This window comes from Crotalus tigris, unplaced genomic scaffold (assembly GCF_016545835.1).
Source record: "Crotalus tigris isolate CLP2741 ecotype Arizona unplaced genomic scaffold, ASM1654583v1 scf7180000017604.1628558, whole genome shotgun sequence".
In the NCBI taxonomy this organism is placed as follows: domain Eukaryota; kingdom Metazoa; phylum Chordata; class Lepidosauria; order Squamata; family Viperidae; genus Crotalus; species Crotalus tigris.
Window position 1 is genome coordinate 1,355,480 of NW_024096507.1, and position 22,169 is coordinate 1,377,648.

General features: G+C 34.3%; 1 protein-coding gene across 13 annotated transcripts in view; it reads left to right on the top strand.

Annotated features, from left to right (window-relative positions):
• PDE4D (phosphodiesterase 4D) overlaps positions 1-22,169 on the top strand; it is a 693,804-nt gene that overhangs the window by 495,061 nt on the left and 176,574 nt on the right. Inside the window, exon 1 of one of the 13 annotated variants that reach the window (XM_039320103.1) lies at positions 17,604-18,108. The exons of the other annotated variants lie outside the window; for them this stretch is intronic. Within the exon in view, the coding sequence (XP_039176037.1) occupies positions 18,017-18,108 (92 nt within the window). The 5' untranslated portion in view covers positions 17,604-18,016. Of the gene's footprint in view, positions 1-17,603; positions 18,109-22,169 lie in introns of those variants that run through there. 13 annotated transcript variants of the gene reach the window in all.

Consider the following 22,169-nt stretch of genomic DNA (forward strand, 5'->3'; position numbering starts at 1 on the left):
GTGGAAACATTCCCCTTGATAGCAAAAAATCAGAAGGCATCTGATAGCATTAACTCCAACTAATCTGATATAGGGTTTAAATTGGGATGAACTAGGGAAGGTAATGATGTAGAACAGGCATTTCAAACTGCTGGCCTGTGGGCCAGATGCATCATACTGAAACCGTGCCCACCCTATTGCCGGCAATGGTGAAAAAGTCACGATATGTCGCGCGACATCACGTGATGTTGCGAGTTTGACATGCCTGATGTAGAAAGAGAAGATGACAGGTTGGTTATGCAGATTACATGTGAGACAGATTACCTGCATTTTATCAATTAATTACCAATTACTTATATGTAATGAAATAATTACATATACCTTATTGTGTTTGTTGAAACCTTCTGAAATTGCCTGGAACCTTTTGAGGTATGTGAATTCAGCAATTTCTCATTTTTACAAAACATTCATTTTGAAGTCAGTCATGGAGTATCCTCAGAAGTTGAAATGCTTTGATATTATATTGTCTTTGTTTTTAGTTCTGATGACAAATTTGTGATCATTAGTTTTTTTGCCCAAAGTTTGTCATGTTTGTCTTATGTAGAATTCAGAGGGGCATTGCCATTGTCTTGTCTATATTTCTTAATTTGTATAGGTGAATAGGAGCTAAGAGATACATAGTTTTTAATAAAAATATGCACAAGCTTCCATCAAATACTACACATTTGAATATATTCTCTTTTTGAGGATATAGGAGAGCCCAGTTAGAGATCTGGAATTGGAATGGTCTAAGTTTTCACATGATTTCTAAATCTATAGCTTTTACAAAAAAAAATAGAAAGAATAGATAAATAGATGATTATTCTCTTATATGGTGCTTTGTAAGAATTATGGGCATATTAATACATTACTATAAAGAAACCAACCATTTTAAGTAACCTGTACTCTTACTGCATGAAATTGAACAGTTCATGATAAATTACAAGGTACATGAATTGTAAGCAAAGAATAGGATTGTGTATTTCCTTAACGTCTCATTAATTCTCAATAGAAGCTAAGACAAATAGTCATTAGCAAAGGTTATTGGATCTTAAGATTTAACCAACTAATGTCTTGCAAAATGTAAATATTAAGAACCAGCCACAGGAGCAACAGATGTTGGGCACTAGATAAGCATTGCGATTGTGTGCTTATTACATTGCCATTATTAAATACAAAACCTACAGTGTTTAAATAGCATTACATTTATGAGACAAATCAACAAAAGTCAGGATATTCAAGCCTGAAAGTGATGTTTTGGGGGACTGGCTGACTTGATCAGGAACATAATTTTATTTGCACAAAAGACTAGAAGAAATGCTTTTGACATCTTCCATACTCAGGCCAAGACAAATCTGAACTTAGTTTAAAGAATCTGGAGAAATCTACTTTTGATATATTCATATGTTGGCAGATGAAACATATTTAGAGATGGAACAGTATTTGATAGCTGCTTCTGTTTAATTGTGAAAATACTTCAACAGAATTGGGAACAAATTCTTCATCAATTTTTAAGGACCAAATAATTGGAATAATCTCTCTAAGAAAGGGGAAAATCTCCAATCAAATCTCAAGAGCAACACATTAACATTGATCAAAGCATTGCTACTAAAAAAGCCCAGTGATGGGTATATCCATTGCAGCATTACCAGGAAACTGCAACCACTGGAAAGATGAAAGACATGACATCCTAACACACATCTGTTGGCCACCTTGGAATTTATACTCCTCTTATGAGAATTTCTCTAAGATTTTGTTCTCTTTCAGGATAATTGTAAAGATAATTTTCTTTCATCAAATTAAATGAGAATGGCAGAATAGCAGGGCAGAATTACTTTGCATGGTAAATTTGTGGAATATTTTTCTATCCAATTCTGTCATTAAAATGACATTTACAAACTATGATGGCTGTAGAGAATATCCAAGATGCAAAGGCATCAGGAAGGAGAAATTTAATAGGGAGATTTGTGGTATAATTAGCCCAGGGAACAGAAGACTGTCTGGAGACTTGATACCTATTTTCAAGTACCCAAAGAGCTGTTGTGCAAAAGATGAAGGAAAGCTATTCAGAGCTGTTAACAAAAGAAAAACAAGACATAACCATTTTTAAACTGTAAGAACTAGAATTCAGGTGGACATTGGAAAACAATTCTAGTGGTATGAGTTGTTTAATAGTGGAACAGAAGTGACCAAAAGTTGGCTGGCCTTTTGTTAGTGATGCTATAGCAATGGATTCCTTCACTAGCAAAGAGGGTTGGATTAAATGATCCACAAGATATTTTTCAACACTTACAGTCTGTAATTCTATGATTATTTCTTATATTCTGCAATATACTGGCTGGAATGAGCTGGTTAGAATATAGCTGGCCATATATATACAGATTGTTCCTTGGCCATTACCACTGTTACCAATCTTAACTTCCAGAATTTGCAGCTAATAGGAGCATAAGGGTATGCAGCAAACCAAGAAGGACATTATGACACAAATCTGTTATAGTTTAGGTATGTTCATCCTGTGTAAGTACCTGAAAACGGCATACAAATCAATGGACAGAAACGAATAAAGAAGACAATCAACCTGGAACTAAGGAGAAATTTCCTGACAGTTAGAACAATTAATCAGTGGAATGACTTGTCTCCAGAAATTGTGGGTGCTCCAGCACTGGAGGTTTTTAAAAAGAGACTGAACAACAATTTGTCTGAAATGGTATAGGGTTTCCTGCTTGTGCAGAGGGTTGGACTAGAAGACCCCCAAGGTTCCTTCCACCTCTGTTATTCTGTTAAGAAATGGGTTTTGCATCATAAAATTGTGATATACATTTTGTCACCTGCCTCCCCTCTCTACCCCAACCTACAATGTCTGTGAATAGTTGAAACTGAATATATCAGGCAGTTATCTAAGTGGGGAAGGTTTATGTGAATGGGATATCTGTTATTAATTAAACTGCTATTGCTTTGCTGGCTGAGGAATTCTGGATGTTGAAGTCCCCAAGTCTTAAAGTTATCAAGGTTAAGAACCCCTGAGCTAGAACATACATAGCTGTGAATGGATGTGGGTTAATGTCAAATAATATATTTTATGTATTAAAATCAATTGGCAAAAGAAAGCTCATGACCATATGGGTTGGAAATATGTGGAAGAGGCCTTCATCCTGCAGTGAATAGACAATGGCTATGATGATGATGATATCAAAATCATAATTCACTGTTTGACTTCTGAAGTTAAAGGCTATTCTAGGTAGACCTTTTGCTTGTTATTCTGAGTATTTTTAACCTTGTCTGCTAGAGCAGAAAATACGGGGATTTAAAAAGTTCTTTGTAAAACTCTGTCCAATCCAATTTCTTGCTCTATTTCTCTTCAGCGTAAAGATGCATGCATCCTAACATGACTTGTTTGAACTTTTTCATTGTTAAAAAATTGCTAGTACACATAAGCAGGCTATGCTTTTCCTATCATGTTCCTTTCATAAAAGTTAATCATTACTATAAATGATGGGATGGTTGAATAAGAGTATCTAGTAATTAGGTATAATGTAATCAGCCCAGATGTAATAATCTTAAGATAAACATGAATAAAAAATGTTCTTACCTCCATTTATTTAATTACACAAGCTTGCTTCTTCAGGATATTGTTTAGAACACATATAGTCATACCCAACATTTTTCTACAAAGCTATCTACTTTTTTAGGAAGTAACTTTTGATACATCTTAGTCTTTCCTTACAGCATAGATTTCTGTGAACTACTCCTTCCTCATAATGCATGTGGTACTCATATACTATATAAAATGAGCAGAGCTTGTATCACAACATCACAACACTGCTGTCATCATGTTGATGAAATCCTTTGATCCTGCAGGTGCTTATCCTGTAACAAATAGAAGGTCGGATGGATTCATACATTCTGTGAATTGTTTGGTTTTTGCTTAGTGAGTTGTACCATAAATCCAACCGTGACTTACTTAGTTATACCTTTCTATAATATCATAAACCCATTATCTGTGATACATATTTTCACCAAATTGATGATTAAATATATAAAATAGCTATCATATTTAATGTTTTAATTTCTATTGTTTTCTTTTGATCCAATTAAAAGAATGACTATGTTTGCCTTGCAAAGTTGCTACTATCTGCCTTTCCCTTAAGACATTTTGCCCATGTTCTGACAGAGCAGAGACACAGATGTCAGGTTTCACACAGCACTTGGCTGAAAATCTTCATCTTCAGAAATTGGCTTCCTTTGCAGCATGTGCTCAGCTATGACTTGGCTAGATTAATTTCTAGGTGCAAAGAAGAAAGAAGGCATGAGAACTGGCCCATTGTCATACACAGAAGTCAATCCCTCTATGTAGATCCATGCCCCAGGCTTTGAACTTCCTATCTTTCTTAATTGACAGATATTTAGTTAATAATACTTGCTTAATTAACAGATAGCTTTTGGAGGCATCTGATTTATGTTAACCTAATCATTCTCTCTAGCCTGGAATTTTTACTTCCTGTCTCACCAGCTTCATTTTTATATAGGAATGGCACCTAGACAGATTATTACCTCCTCCATTAATTCACTTTCTGTTTGCATAATTCAAATACCTGGGAAGAAGTTAGTTTAGTTTCAGACAGCTCGGAGACTGTTTCAGGATAAACTAGCCTCTTGGAATCACCACTCTGCCCAGTCACACTGTGTTTGAGTGGGTCATGGGGCTTGTATAAGGTACCAGTCTCACTTCTGACCACTTTAAGCCTGCACTGCTAATGGGCATAAAAACCAAACTCAAAATAGTAATAATTAGGTAGGACTGAATTAAGCCTTTGAAATTGCTAAGTAGTTTTTGGTTTATATCAGACTACTGCTAGATAATATAAGTAATTGGAATTCACTTAGAGAATCACAGCACTAATCCTCAAGATCTGCATTATTGCCATTTAATCTCTATTATTTTGACAAAGTGCTGGCTTTGTCCTTTGACCTTAAAGAGCAACTCAGAAGAAAGTTCTACTTAGACTTTGGGTTACCACATCTAGGCTATACAAATCTAAATATACCTAGTGGTATATTTGCTATACTGCTAGATAACGACAAAGGGATAAAGAAAATATATTTCTGCCATCTAGAAGGATTAGGTCAAAAGTGGGTGTGTATTTTAAGAAAAAATTGTGCTCTAGATCATTTTTGAATAATTTTCTCAAGATGCCAGAGTGGCAGAGAATTAAAATGCTCACCAACAGACAGAGAGAAATAGAAACAATTGTGCAGCTGATTTCCATTTGTATTTCCACCTATATTTATTTTGTTGTGCAGCAGAAGCAGTGGAAGAGCCAAGGAATCAAAGAGACAGAGATTCCAGAAACACATTGCCTCACTCTTCCCAATTAATGGGAAGAATACCTTCCCTTGTCTGCTTAACATTTGCTCCATATTGAGTGTGAGTATTCATATGAATAGCAATAATTACCTCCAGTACCTTTCCATTACAGCTGCCTAAACACTATTATTGCAGCTATGATATCCTAGTATTATTAATACCTGATTAATTTCTGGTCATTCAAGGAAGGAGAGTTCAAAATCATGCCAAAGCTGCAGCAACACAGCAGGGAAATATTGGCTGAAATAATAATGCTGCAGATGGTGGGGAGGGGACTTTTAAAAACTTTTTTTCCAAATGGACACTTTAACTTATTCAAAAACACAGTGTTGAATGTTTGTTAACCCATCCACTGAATTTATTAAAGGCTTCTTGTAGATGTGGTCAATACGGAGTACTTTCTTTTTTGCCCAATTTGCTTTTGCTGTTCTAGATGAAAAACTTTTAATATTTCAGTTGCTCAACTGGACTTGAATATACTGATGTGATTTGTGTTCTGATGTGATTACTAATGTGATTACGTGGATCCCTAAGGAAGTTCTTGCTACAATTGATGCTTTTAGTGTTATTTGTTTTTATTTCAAATGATATTTGGATTTTAGTTTTAACATAAGCTGCTAAGAGACTACTTCTGGCTCAGCAAAGTACTTAATTTTCAGAATCAATCAGCTGCTCAAAATAAGAGAACTATAAAATCTACGAAAGGCATGCTGATTTCAGCCCTTCCTTGGAGAAATGTTAAGTAAGCTTAAGGAAAAAAGAACGTGCTTATTTATCCAATCTTTCCTTACTTTCTACAGTACGTCTAAGAACAGATTGCATAAAAGAGAGACCTCTTGTGGGCGTTTTTCTGCCTGTCTTGCAGAAAATTTGCCTGGATCAGTTGCTATAATTTTCTGTAATACCATTTTCGTGCTTTCCTTCTAGATAATGGAATTTAATCATAGTTTCCATCTAGACTAATTTGAAACCCATTACATTAATTATAAAATTATTAAGACCTAATTCAGATATAAAAATGTGAAATAAAACTTTTCATAAAAGTAATGTGGCGGTGGTGCTACAGTAAGTAATGCAATATTTGGATTTCAGATAATTGTAATAAATTTTATAGGAAAGTGTTTTGGTTTATATACAAATATCCTAATACAATTTGTGCATCTATACAAAGTACAGTGTTCTTTGCCTTTTTCTTTTCTTATTGTCACAATCTTGTCTGACATACTTAACGGTTAAATAACTTTTGAATGTTTCTTGATAGGGCAAATATTTTTTATTGAATATTGCCATGTCTGTAGTATTTTACACTCATTCTATTTTAATAATTTATTACTGATTTCATTCATATTTATGTTCTTAATTAGAAGTAGAATGGCTGTGGCAAAAGGTGACAAAGATAATAATACCAGTAGTAATAGGTGCCGTAAATGCAATCTCAGAACATCTGGAGCATCACTCAAACTTGGCATTGACAAAATCACCACCAGTCAGTTACAAAAGGCAGCTTTGGAAAAGCTCACATCCTGTGGCAATAGCTTTATTTTTATTAAACAACATCTACCTAACCCAGGTCCTTGGGAAGGACTTAATAGATGGATAAAAATATCAAATCCAGTCTCAACATGTGCTGACTCTTTGATGGACCATAATAATAAAAAACAGTCTACAATAAAATAGTGTAGTGCTTGTATTCAGGGTTCCAGTCAGCCCATGTCTATCCAGGGCCCTGTCTGCTGGTCCCTTTCTTGCTTCTTTTTCCCACAGTCAGGATTTGTAGCAGCTGAACATTTTGATTCCTAATACTATGATGTTGGTAGTGGCCACACCTTCAATTCCTCCTTCCTTAGTATTTGTTGCAGTTCTGCAATACTTGGGTCCTTCCAGCCTTGCTAACACCAATCAGTTCTGCACAAATACTTCTTGTTTTGGCTACCTATAGACTTGAATCCATCCTTTTAGCAAATCTAAACACTGATACCAGTTGGAGTATATACAGTAGTGGCCAAAATTGTGGAAACCTTTTGGGAAAAGTGTATTTTTGAGGTTTGATAGCTAATAACACCACTTTTGGGGGGGAGTAGTACCATAAAATTATATATCAATGGAAAGATAATTTAATCAAGAATGTAATGCAACATAGTTTGTTCAATTATCTGTACTGTATTCTATAAAAAGTTATAGCCAAATAACCAGAAAAAGAAAGCACAACTTGCTTAGGTTGATATCAGGTAGCTTTCCTTCATCTGATTGTAGCCAATGAACATGAGGGTTTACAGAGCCAATCAGGTGTCATCTTATTTTGGCAATGAGCCAATCAGATCACAGTAGGATTCACTTATTGATATCATTTATTGAAGCTGAGAGGAAGACATTTGTCAATGTGTTATGTGACCACTATCAAGATGGTTGGGGATTTTTTTTCTTTCATTTAGTGAGCTTGTAAAACATAATAAAATTAAAGTAATGGTGCAAAAAGTTGACTGGTTGCCAGAAAGTGATGTAAAATAGTATTATTAAGTGAACAAGGCTACAGTTATAAAGAAATTAGAAGAAAAATTGATGGAAACTTAACCAAAGGTGGCATTTCTACTGTACGCTTTTCCCAAAAGGTTTCCACAATTTTGGCCACTACTGTACAGGTAGTCTTTGACTTACAACAGTTCATTTAGTGACTGTTTGTATTTACAATGGCACTGAAAAAAGGTACATATGACCGTTTTTCACACTTATGACCATTGCACATCCTTATAGTTATGTGATCAAAATTCAGATGCTTGGCAAATGATTCATATTTATTAGTTTATAATATAAAATACAAAAATACAAAAGCAACTAAAAGGGAGGGAAGGGAGAAATGAGAAATATAGAAAAGAGGGGGGGGGGAGGCATTGACTTCCAACTCCCTCTAGTGCAGTAGAATAAAATCTCAACTTTTTACTTTTACACAATAATATAAACTAGCCATTTCTATAACAACAAATCTATCTAATCAGTAAAACCCAAAATCAAAGTTTCATTTTTTTTCCACCACAAGCACAAAGTCCAGAAGCGGTTTCCAAGTAGAAACAAAAGTACATATATATATATTTGCGATGAAGAAAGTTAAAAATATGAACCCTGGGGGTATTCATGGTAAAAAGATAAAATGAACACCAGGGTGATAAAAACTGTAAAAGTTTTTAATTAATTAAAACTATAAAAGTTCAATTAAAATGCGCCAAGCAGGTGACGGCGAAAGCTTGGCGCATTTTAATTGAACTTTTATAGTTTTAATTAATTAAAAACTTTTACAGTTTTTATCACCCTGGTGTTCATTTTATCTTTTTACCATATATATATATATATATATATATATATATATATATATATATATATATATATATATATATATATATATATCAAAGTAGTCAATTTAGCCATCTTGCTAACTCTGTCAACTTTGCAGTCATTCATCCATTGCGGGGATCAAAATGTGCTTCCATTTTTGTGCATAAAGTGATCTTGCTGCCATCAACATATATAACATCAAAGTTCCAATTTTTTTCTAAGTCTTTTTCCACTAAACCCAAAGAAAAGTTTCTGCTTTTATCTTTATGTTCACTTTAAGAATTTTCTGCATTAGAATTTGAATCCTACTCCAATATTTCTTTGCTTTAACACATGTCCACCATAAATGATAAAAGGTCACTTCTTTATATTTACATTTCCAACATTTGAAGTACCTTTATACATTCTAGATAATTTGTCTGGTGTTAAATACCAGCAATACATTGTCCTATAGAAATTTTCTTTTAAATTGTAGTTTAATGTAAATTTTAATCCCTTTGTCCACATATTCTCTCATTGTTCAAATATAACATTATATCCCAAATTCCTTGCCCACTGAATCATACAGTGCTTTCTTTACATGTTCACTTTCCAAATTCAAGCAAATGATTCATATTTATGATGGTTGTGGTGTCCCAGGGTTATGTGATCACCTTTTATAATATTCTGACAAGCAAAATCAATGGGGAAGCCTGATTCATTTAACCACATTACTAATTTAACAACTGCAGTGATTCACTTAACAATTGTGGTAAGAAAGGTTATAAAATGAGGCAAAACTCACTTAACAAATGTCTTAATTAGCAATATAAATGTTGGACTCAGTTGTGGTCATAAGTTGAGGATTACTTATATTAACTTAGGGCTGGGTTACAGATTTATAACTAGCCTCATTTTTGTGGAAAAGTTCCATTCATTCTTCTTTCTTTCTATATCAACATATGTTTTCAGTTATATAACATGAAACTGTAGTTTAAGCGGAAAAGAACAAGTACATTTGTGTTTCCTTAAAACGCTAATAAATGTAAAGAATTGTCATTCAGCTAATAAGATAGAGTACGGCAATAAATATGTCATCATATTATAGTGCTACAAAATATGGTGCTAGAATTACAGTTCTACTATATTAAGTAAGAGTAGCATTGCATATGAGCAGGATAGTATAAATTCCTGATCAAGAAGGAGATTAGCATGTTTATTTCAATATTGCTCTATTGAAAGCAGAACAGAGCAAGAATTAGGACAGCCACTAGATGGCAGCAAAGAATTCAAATTGTCATTTGGTGTTTGTGTGAGAGGAAGGGAGAGTAAACATAAATGCTTTATCCCTAGTTTGTGTAAATGTTAGCCAGTCAATCACAGTCTCAGCAGTTCACACCTAGTTGACTTTCTCTGTGCTTATGTTCCTTCCATAAAAAAAGGCCGATTGCTGATTATCAAACTCTGTATATTCATCAGCATGAGGAATCATTTTGGTGTTGCAACTGGAACCAGAGGTCCTGGAAAATACCAGGGACTTATTTTTAAGTTGTGATTTCTGTTGTTCCATTGTGCTAAAAAATATGAGAAATTGATCATGAAGTGGCTATAACTCTACGTCCGATGAAATAATGGTCTTGACCACCCAGTTGAAGCATCTCTCTGCACATTAAAAAGGTGATGGATTTCATTGAGTTTTTGAAGCTGCCATCTTGACTTTTGACCCCCCCCCCCGCTTCCCTCATACACTTCAGATTTTAATGAACAATATTTCAAAAGTTCTTTTCCCTCTCTGAATTTAGCTGATAGTGATCTTCTAAGGACGAGTGACATCTGAAAAATTGCAGCTTAATTTTAGCTCAGATGCAACTGAATAATGTGAGCAAATGACTAGCAGGCACCTTGATATATTTCCAGATAAAATGTTGAAAATGGAGTTGAAGGAAAACTGACTTCCTATATATTATCATCTATAATTGTGAGAAAATAGTAAATGCAAGCTAAATATTGCCTTGGTGATATGAGACCTATAACCAAAGAAAACAATTCTTATATAAAGTTGATATTATTTTGCCAGAGAGTTTCAAGACAGGTGATATCCTTGAAAAAGTAGAAATGAACACCTTCATTTGATATCTATTTTCTTTTGGGGTGTTGGGGTTTTGGTTTGTTTGTTTGATGCCATTGAGTCAGTCTTGACTCCTAGTGATTACACGGACAAGTCCCTACAGTTTTTCTGGCAACATTTTTCAGAAGTGCTTGCCATTGCTGCCTTAGTTCTAGGGCTGAGAGAGAATGGCTGGCCCAAAATTACCAGCTGTCTATAGGCTTGCCCAAAACTCTACCATGACTGAACTGTATAAACCAAAGTTTTAATTCATTATATGGTAACTTTTCATATTCATGTTCTGTATATACTGTATGTATTCCAATTATGGAGGTTGCAGTCCCAATCCCTCTTCAAAATGCCAGGCTGGGTTTAACTGAGGAAACAGTTGAATGCTATTTATTAGCATTAGATATGTGCATTGAAGATACAATATGACTTACTGCTGTTACCATTTTTGAAAAGGGAGGTCCAAGCATTTTAAAGCAGCCTTGTTTAGTCTCTAGATGTGTTACACTTGCTGACATTCTGGTAGTTGTAATTAAATGCATCTGGACTATGCATCTAGAGAAACACTAGAGCAGATATTGTGGCCTCATACAGAACAGTTCCCCATTAGGGGTTGGTGAACTGATATAAGGAAAACAGCCTAGTTTTAAATACCGGAAACACCAAAGAGATCATTGTTGATTTCAGAAAAGGCAGGCACAGCCACACTTCTCTGTGAATTAATGATTCACCTGTGGAAATGGTTACCAGCATCAAATTCCTGGGTGTGCAGCTAACGAGTAGGCTGGCTTGGTCGCTCAACAGTGAGAAACTGGTGAAGCGGGCATAGCAGCGCTTGCATTTTCTGCATCACATGAGAAAAGCCTATCTTCCTTCCCCTGTCCTGACCACTTTCTACAGGAGGACAATCAAGAGCATCCTGTTCTACAGCATCACAGTCTGGTTTGGAAGCATCATTGCTTCAGACAGGAAGGCAGTGCAGAGAGTGGTGAGAATGGCTGAAAAGATCATTGGCAGTTCCCTCCCTCCCATCCAGGACATAGCACAGAAGCGTTGCTTGAGCTGGGTCCATAAGATTATCTGGGACACTACACATCCTCTTCACGACCTGTTTTCCTTGTTACCTTCTGGGAGGAGGCTTCGTGGTATCCGTAGCAGAACATCCAGATTCAGCCATAGTTTCATTCCATACAGCATTAATCTTGTGAACTCTCAAGCTTCCTCTTCCATTATATATTCAAGATGAACCGTATTTAATATTTATTTGCTATGTATATGTAGGAGTGTGGGTCTATACATATGTTGTACATAGTATGTTTAGGTGTGTGTCATGTATGTGTTTCACTTTGAGAGCGGGCAATTAAATTTCATTTTTGAAGTGTGCCGTTGTGCCCACAGTAAAAAAATGACAATAAAGGTTACTATCTTACAAGATTGAGAAATAGCAGCCTTTGCATGTGGAGATGTGAATATCTTTTATTCTTACACTGATGTTCCAAGGCCACAGTACTCCACTCCTGTGTAGACTGTGATAGAACATTGATTTGTGGTCAGGCTACATCTGTTACATTGACCATAGAATATTTTCTAGCAATAAATGGCATCCATTAAGTAACATAAATATCTATAATATTTAGTAGGGTTTTAACAACATAAGAACTTTTAGGACTGAAAAATAAAAACATTTCTGTGGAGGAGATTATACTTTTATTCTTCTTATTCTGATGTTATTAAATACGCTAATATAATAATGAATAGATAGCATAGCTATAAGAGGAATCTCAGCAGGATTGTAGAACTCCAAAAGGGACTTTTTTAATGGCAGTGAATAAATCAAGCAAATATTATGTTAATACATCCTGGAGGCGATTTACACCAGCCCCGTGTCTGCAAGAATGACGTACTTCACTCTTACTACTATAATCTGGTTATGCTGCTTTAATTGACAAGTTAATGGTATAGATTTTACTGCATCAAGCAAAAGCTCTGTTATCACCCGAGGCCCTTCATAAAGACTATTTCCTATCTAAAGAAAGGCAATGCTTCTGCACAGAAATGGAATTAACACTGCTTTTTGTGATAAATCTGAGATGTCTTTAGAACTTTTCTAGGCTGAGTTCCAGTTAGAAATAATGTGGTATATAGCAGTTTTAGCATTGCAGTAGAAGAACTATTGATTAGGTGTGCTTCAATCTTAAAATAGCTATTTACTTGAAATAATGTATTATTCTTTTGATGGAATTTGTGCCTACGTGAGAATGCATGGAAATATTTCCTCAGTGCCAGTAAACTTTCACCTGGAAGAATGTATTTTAATTTTCTGTACAAGATTTCATCAGTTTTAAAGGTAGAACCCAGGACCTTTATTTATTTTAACATTTGATTAAAATGTTAAACTAAGTTGAACAAATGTATATTTTTAAGTTTGTGAAACAAATATTCTTCAATATTATTTGTAGGACCTTCTTTCTCCAGTTGTCTCCACCCATGTGCCTAGAGTAGGCATGTTTCAGGTCCTTGAAGAAATGTTATCTAATAGGATCTTCTAGGACAGTGTTTCCCAAACTTGACAATTTTAAGGCATGTGGACTTCAACTCCCAGAATTCCACAGCCAGCAACGCTGGCTGTGGAATTCTGGGAGTTGAAGTCCTCATGCCTTAAAATTGTCAAGTTTGGGAAACACTGTTCTAGGAGATATGTCCTTTGCATCACAGAAACTGCCCCTTATTGCTAGTTCAAGTAAGAGTGAAAAAGTGGAAGAACAAAGCCTAGGGTGCTTATCTTTTTTTAAAAAAATGTATTGCACAGATATCAGTAACATTAGAGATGTTTAATCACTTAATTAAAAAATGTGTCATTTGCATGAATGAAATACCAATGGAAAATGGGTTGTAGCTGCACTTGCTGGGCTTTGATGCAACCCCAGATCCCACTTTTATTGGCATCAAAAATGGTGCAACACAATTTGTTGCTGTTTGTGATAAATCACTTGTTTCAGAATTCCAATGATAACATACTGTATAAGAATTTTTAAAAAGTTAGGACCAAAAAAAAAGGTTGCAGATTTTTTTTTCAACCATCCCGTGGGATGGAAAAAGTTGCATTTTCTAAAATAAATATGTTGCCAATACAAAATAATTTATGTTCAGTTTCAAGAAAATAATACTGGGCAGTGGGGAAAAAAGTAGATATGAATTTGCAAAAATGATTAAACCTTGGAATTATAATTAATTTCCATAACAGTTGCTTTCACATGAATGCTTTTATAATTCCAGTTTACAGTTTAAATATTCTGAAATATTTATTATTTAATAATCATTGTAATAAGCTTCTTTGATTTCATTGAGACTGGTTCTATTAATTAGTTTAAGTATGAATTGTACCCAGATGAGTAAACTATTGCCATTCTATGAGAATTAAATGAATGCTATAAAGATTAGCATTGTTAGATAAACTTGTAATATTAATGTTGAAAGCAAATAGCATATTGCCATACAAGTATAGTGTTTCTAAACAGCAGTTGCTGCAGTTTGAATAGACTCATGGTTGTATTGTTATTATTCCATTATGCTTTGTGATAATGTGTAGCTCAATGAAATTAACGTGTTGTTTGAGCCTAAGTAATCTCTAGAGTACAAAAGGATTGTTCTGCAATTGGAAACAGTATTGTTTAGAGATTTTGTAGCAATGGAACATGGAATAAGGCCATACAGTTTTTAAACACATACACAGAATCACCTTTTCCCTCTACAAATTACAGGCCCATATCCTGAGTTAAGAAAATGAATTGCTTCAAGTTAGAAAGAAACCCCTCATTATTATTCCAGAACATTATTTATTATGTAATGAATATAAATACAGGTAGTCCTCAACATAGGATCACAATTGAGCCCCAAAGGTCTTTTGCTAAGTGAGACATTAGTTCAGTGAATTTTGCCTCATTTTACGATCTCTCTCTTGCCGCAGCTGTTAAATGAATTGCTGCAGTTGTTAAATTAGTAACGCAGTTGTTAAGTGAATCTGGCTTCCCTATTGACTTGGCTTGTCAGAAGGTCACAAAACATGATCACTTGATCCCAGGGCACTGCAGCTATCATAAATATGAGCCAGTTGCCAAACATCTGAATTTTGATCATGTGACCATAGGAGTGCTGCAAAGATCATAAGTGCAAAAAACTGTCATGTCACCTTTTTCAGTGCCATTGTAACTTTGAATGGTCACAAAATGAACTGTTGTAAGTCGAGGACTATCTGTATAGTGTAAACCTCATGTATTAAGAGATTTCAGACTTTGCATGTGTTTTTTGGTTTGCTTTGCTTTGGAGTTCAGTAAAGACAGAGCTTGGTATGTCATGGCCAGGAATGTGTCATATTTGGAATATCATATTTTGATGCTGTTCTGAAGTGTGATATAGTTATGCATTGTGCATGGTAGTCCAGCCCACAACTTCTGTCCATTTCCCATATTAAATAGCAATAGCACTTATATACTGCTTCATAGTGCTTTACACAACACACTTTAAGCAGTTCATAGAATCAGCACATTGCCCCCAACAATCTGGGTCCTCAATTTAACAATCTCATAAGGATGGAAAACTGAGTCAAAGTTGAGCCAGTCAGGACTGAACTCCTGGCAGTGAAATATTGCATTCTAACTATTGTACCATCACAATTCAGAAATATGGTTCCTGGCCATCAAAAATTGTCCATCTTTGATTTAAATCAAAACCCAGTTGTTTCCCTAGGCTTTTGGCAAGGATTTTTTTCCCCTCTCAGCAGGTATCTGACTGATATTGATTTATTTCAGGACTGTGTTTGGATCTGTTTCTATTTTGCCAGTGAGTATGGATTTTTCTCTCAACCAAAACTGACTTTCCAAATTTGTGTGTGTGTTTAAATATGGGTGTGATTGCATTTTATTCTTTAGGTGTCCTTTAAAAATTAAAGATAACAATTTTCATAGCTTTTTTAAAAAATTTCCATTCAACATTTTGCTTTGAGCTGAATAAATGACATACTATACGAAATAACATATCCACTTCTAGCTTACTCAGACATATCTTTGGAAATGCACTCAAATTTTTAAAAAGAAGTATTTTTACTTCAAAAAAAAAGCTGAAATTATTCACCTGTAAACGGGGAACATTTTTTGTTTGCAGCAAATTGAGTTGAGTTCTCAAAGTCATTCACTGTAATAGGAGTAAGGCACCAAGCTTTCTGGATGGAAAAGCTGCCAGGATGTCTGAAAATAATCTATCCAGTTGAGACATGCTCCTGGACTGGCTGATGCCTATGTACAATTACACCCTATTGAAATGAAAAGCTGATTTAAGACCATCCATTTCTGAAAAGAGAGGATAAAAGTAAAGGTACATTAGAAGCTAGTTTCATATATTGAGTAAAACATTTTTCCATATGATGAGGGCCTTAGGAGCATGTGCAAGGCAATATCACCATATACCTACACATGCTTAGTTTCTACCAACATTCCACTCTTCCTAGAAGAAATGTAATGAAGATCAAGCAGACATTTAACAGTTATCTTTACATGCTTTATGCACAGATGGACTAACTGGTCTTTCCCACTGTCCCTTCCAAATATGTTCCGGGTGAACATATCCTTGCATGTGATCTTTTAATTGATCGTCAATATGTGTAATGATTAGAAACAGGTCCCTACTTTAGCCTGTTACATAATATTTTCAGGCTATCATTTTTTCCTAATTTCTAAATTACTTGGGATACCATTTAGGCTGAAGCGTAAAAACTGAGGGTGGTTTCTTTTAACTTCTTTAAAGAGGAAAATCAAGCTTGTAGCCCACAGTAATCCTTGTTTATTTCAGGAAGAAACAATTAGAATGCAGTGAAAAGTGCTCTAGCTTTCTGTTCTTTTTTTTTCCCTTTTGGCTTTGTGGTTCCAGTACTAAGAAACATGACCGAGAAAAGAGAATAATATCTTTTTCCGTCTATACAGAACAAAACATCTTCTATCCAAACTTCTGGAATGACAAGAAAGAACCAGGAAGAAAGCATGTGTGTATAAATGAAGGAAAGGGAGGGAACAGTTTCCTAGTCCAATTTAGGCCCCAATTTATGTTACCTGTTATTGAAGTACTAAGCATATAGAGATAATCCTCGACTTACAACTATTTGTTTAGTGAGAATTTGAAGTTATAACGGGACTGAAAACAGTGATTTATGACTGTTATTTACACTCAATGACCATTGCAGCATTTCCATAGTCATATGACCAAAATTCTGATGCTTGGCTATTGGTTCTTATTTATGATGGCTGCAGTGTCCCAGGATCAGGTGATCACCTTTTGCGACCTTCTGACAAGCAAAGTCAATGGGGAAGTCAGATTCACTTAACAAACATGTTATTAACTTAACAACAACCATGATTCACAACAACGGTGGCGAGAAAGTTTATAAAATTGGGCAAAACTCACTTAACAACTGTGTCATTTAGCAACACACATTTGGGGCTCAATTAGGGTTGTCAGTCAAGGCTACCTATAGCTAAGGCTACCTATAGCTAAGCACATGGTGTTAAGCCATCACCCAAGACATATAAACCACAAAGAGTAGTGGGGTTTGTGTATCATATTTAACTATGCTAAATAAGGCTGAAAAAAAATGAATGTTCCATTTTACCAATATTGGGAATTCTTTAGATAGTGTTAATCAGGTAAAACAAAATTAAATATAAATAAGCTAACTTAAAATATTACCAGAAAACATAAAATCCATGTAAATAAGCAAGATGTATGAATCCAGGTTGGGTGAAATTGAATATTTTTATTTTTCTCTTTTGGTTTGGTCTTTACATAAATGCACTCAAGATATTATTGAAAGAAAACACAGGCTTAGCAAAGGCCAAGTAGGGTTTGGCACTTTACTCGAGTTCTGTGGACTTTCTTAGCAATACATGTCATTGCTGTCAGTTAATCAAGGCTGTATTTATAAAGAGCTTTGACGTGAGAGTTTCTCACTCAATGGTAATGAGATAAGGCCCTCTGAACCCTGCCAGCTGCAGGAAATCCATGTTATCCTGCCTCCCTTGCTCTCTGTGTCACTGAGGCAAAGCAGAGTCTCCGAAAAGGACATTCCCTTAGACAGCCACAAGAGCTTTTATGATTAGCTTGAGGCAACTCGTACTCTGTGGCCCCGATTCTCTAAACTACCCCGGATTTCTTCAAATCTACAAATGGCTTTTCTCTGGGACCCTCTGGAAACCTCAACTTTTTCGTGTCCCTCTTCAAAAAACAGGAAAAGATTTCGTTTTTTGAAGTCATACAGGTACTTGGTCTGTGCTAGCACTATTGACATTTATTGTAGGCATAATTTTGTTTATGGCCTCAAGTGAATTGACAAGGGTGGTTAGGGTGTGGAAAGATCTTATTGCTTGCATTTGTGTCACACAATTCATCTTTTGCATGTTATAGGAATTTTGTATGTCATAGGAATCTTCCAAAGAAGCAGTTTAACATACAGTGTAAGAATTAGTTTAACATTAGTGTATCAACCATTAATTAATATTTTAAAAGAGAAAAATGAGTGTATATTTAAAAAGAAATAACCAGCTAAAGAAGTTTGGACCAGTTTTGGAAATCCCTTATCTAATTAATTGTGTAATAATAGAATGGTGCCTTTAAACTCTGTGAAACAGTTTTGAAAGTTGCTTTCATCATAACAATTTAGGGATGTAATGTGTTATTTGGGTTGGTGCATAAATTATCAAGTACAACAGTGATAATCCTTTTCTTATTTGTATTCTACAAATAAAATAATATGAAATAAAATGCATTTCCTCTGGGAAAAGTGAATACTATATTTAATAAATGAGCAATGATTTAAAAACTTACTCCTTTGCTTTTTATTTTACTTAGATTGTTTAATATAACAGACATATTTATAGCTGCTGCTGCTCTTAAGGTTATAATCCTGTATTTTCTAATCCAGGAGTAAATCCTTTCTAACTCATTATACTTCTAAATAAAATATGATTCCACTCTTATTCATTAATAATTTCTGTTCATGTAATAAGAAAATTTTATTTTCTTTATTCTTGTTTAATGTTATATACATGTGTGAATGTAATCTTCTTCCTTCTATGGGTATATTGAGAATATGTCATTTGACAGTACAAAGTTATATTAGGCTATAATCCTTATTTGGGAGTAATTATGATTGAATTTAATGACCTGTATATAATTGCGCAGTATGGCTACAATCCTGTTTACATTTATCTGGGATTAAGGCCACTTGAATTTAAGAAGGGATACACATGTGATATTGATACTAATATTTTTGCAGTGCCAAAGAATGTTACAAATGCAGGCATCGGTATTCAGTCTTAAACCTATTATAGTGCAAGTATAGGGGAAGAAAAACACCTAATATAATATTCAATGTAGAGCACAATGTTAGATGCTATAGATACAATAAAATGTTTTATAAAATGTAATACAGAACAGTTTGCTTACTTCTGTTGAATCATACCATACATATTTTTTTTGTACTTTCGACTGAATTGTCAATTGTCTCTTTGAATAAGGGAGGTCAGGAAGGGGAAACAATTTTTACCTTTATCCATGGTTCTCTACTTAAGAGTTTTAGTTGTATGTGTCAACATGCTGAAATGCATTCTGGACTCATATCAAAATTGCATATTAATAATAATGCTTTACTGTAATAATTTTGGTTACTTTTTCTGCTAAAAAATTAAAATTAGAAGGTATTTTCTGTACCATTCATTAAATTCTGTTAGATGTTAAATATGCTCACAGTGGCAGCTTTTCTGCAGGAGCTACTTTAGTTCTAGAAATTAATGGTACCCGGGGGAAGGAAATAATGTAAAAGATAAGGCATTGGATGGGGAAGGTCTCACAATCTCTTTCTTGATGAAGACAACATTACATTTTTAGATGACCAGCTATCTGTGCATAATGTTTACTTTCTATTTAGCTATGCATTGGGACTTTTTAAACAAATGTAGAACCTTCTCTTGTCATTCCAGCTGTGTGTCTAATGACTGGAATTGCCCAGATGTTAATCACCTTGGGGCATTTCCACCTCTAAATTTGGACTTTAAGATCTTCTTTTCTCTTCTGATGTATTCTAACCTACTTGACTTCAGTGTGGTGGATTAATTATTATTATTTAAAACATTCCAAATATTTCATAAAAAGCATTAAATAAGGGCAAAATAATTAGATAAATAAAAACAGAACAATAGCAATCCATAAAATAAATAGTATTAGGGGCAGTTAATTAAAAATATAAATATATGTTTTTAATAGCAGCTTGAAACTCACATACTTCGTTGCTTGGTATATTTCAAAGGGAGGTTGTCTTATAGAATGAGTACACAATAGGAAAAGACCTTTTTCTTATCTTTATGAAACAGGTGCAGTATAGAGAGTGGGACTGACCCTCAAAGGATATGGATATCAGGGAGACTGATATAATTGATCTCTTTTAGATTGTAATCATCATCATCTTGAAGGAGTGCAGCCATGTACCAAAAAATTGAATATTCTCATGTCTACATACAGTTAGATTTTCTTTTTCAGTGTGATATGAAAGAAACCCTAGAAACCATTTGTTATACAATTGTTATGAGACTAAATTAATATGCAAAAATTGGAGCAGATAGCAGAATAATAGTTATTTGAAAATATCCAAAATTTAATTATAGGCAAGAATAAAAATCAATAAATACACAAAGGTTGGAACAGAAAAAAAGCATATTATCATATTTATAAATCAAAATATTTTATTTATATTGCACATACATTAGAAGAGACAATATCGATTCTTAATTCAAATATGAGGGGGTTTGATTTGGGAAGCGTCTCAGACACTTTTACTTCCTCAACCCCTCCTTTTTGTTTCCTACCTTCAATAGCCATAGATTATATGTTACATGTTATTCAACTGAAATATTATTACTGCTTTACAGATTGCTGCTAAATCATATTTTATAAAATGTTTTATATTTTCACATGTAATTTAAAAACAAATTATGAATAGGTAAGATGTAGCTTTTTTCTGTCTAGTTATCCTAGTGAATTCAATTTATATGAAGTAGAAAAGTGACTCCATGCATAGGAGAAATAATGCATATGTATGAGTATTTCTGATCCTTTCAAACAAAGAAATAATAGCTTTGTAATAATGCATATGTATGAGTATTTCTGATCCTTTCAAAAAAAGAAAAGAAATAACAACTTTGTCCATTTTTAATATAAAGAAAAGAGCATTCAGAGAATTTGAATATAATGCCTTCAGAGCTACAGTGGAGTGAGAGCAAACCATAAGGTAATTTTCCATACCAAATTGGAAAAATGTTGGGAAAGCTCCATTTCTTAAGGAACAAAGAGATTTGGACCTTGGTTGGTAAAAAAAATCTTCATCTCAACATTTTAAATGACAATATTTTTCTTTGTAAACAAGTTGATTGTTGTACTCCAGCTCTAACTTAAAATTGCCACTGGAATTGAAGCATAACTGCCCCCCCCCCGCAATTTAGTTCTCAATTCCAGATAAGTAAATTTGCAAACATTCAAATTGTAAAAAAATGAAACTGAATATTTCTTTAAAAAATAGTTCTTAAAAAAAATCGACCAAATTGGGCTCTACACTTGCTAGATCATGCCCTGTTCTAGAGGCATATATCCCACTGGGAGGGTAAGAAATTAATTTCTTACTATATATGTTCTAGTTAAGTTAACTAGACTAAATGTCTTTGAGTCTGTTTTGCATAATGTTGTATTCCCAAGTGTCCAAGTCCTGAAAAATAATAATAGCAGCTATAAAAAAATAATGGACAATTGAGCACTGTTTTTGTGTTCTTTGTTTTACTCCCTGCTTTAGCTTCCTCCTTTGATTTCCATCTAGGATGTTTCTTCTGGCTATGAAGTCTTGTCATGTGGTAATAAGCAGCTGCCAACCATTGATTTTTCAAGTACATGTGTGGAAGTTTACACTAAAAGAGAGAAAAGACTGTGAGAAACCCAGTCTAATCATGTAATTATTCCATTTAGTACTACAATTTTTCCTACATCTTTATTGTTAAGCTTGTCTCAAAGACATTTTATTAATGATTTTGGTAATGAATCTGTGGATATGTTTACCACAAATAAATATTTAGACCAGAACTGACAAAGATATGACCTGCAATTTTATCAGGATCCTTGAGAAAACCAGTTAATCCTACCAGAATATTCACAAATTACTAAACTATCTTCAGGAGCCCGAATGGCTGTCCTCATAGGACTCACAGTTTGCTTTTTCTGCATTGCCTTTACTTACAGTAAGCAGCACATCTCAAGCTATATAGAAAAAATGGTTGGATT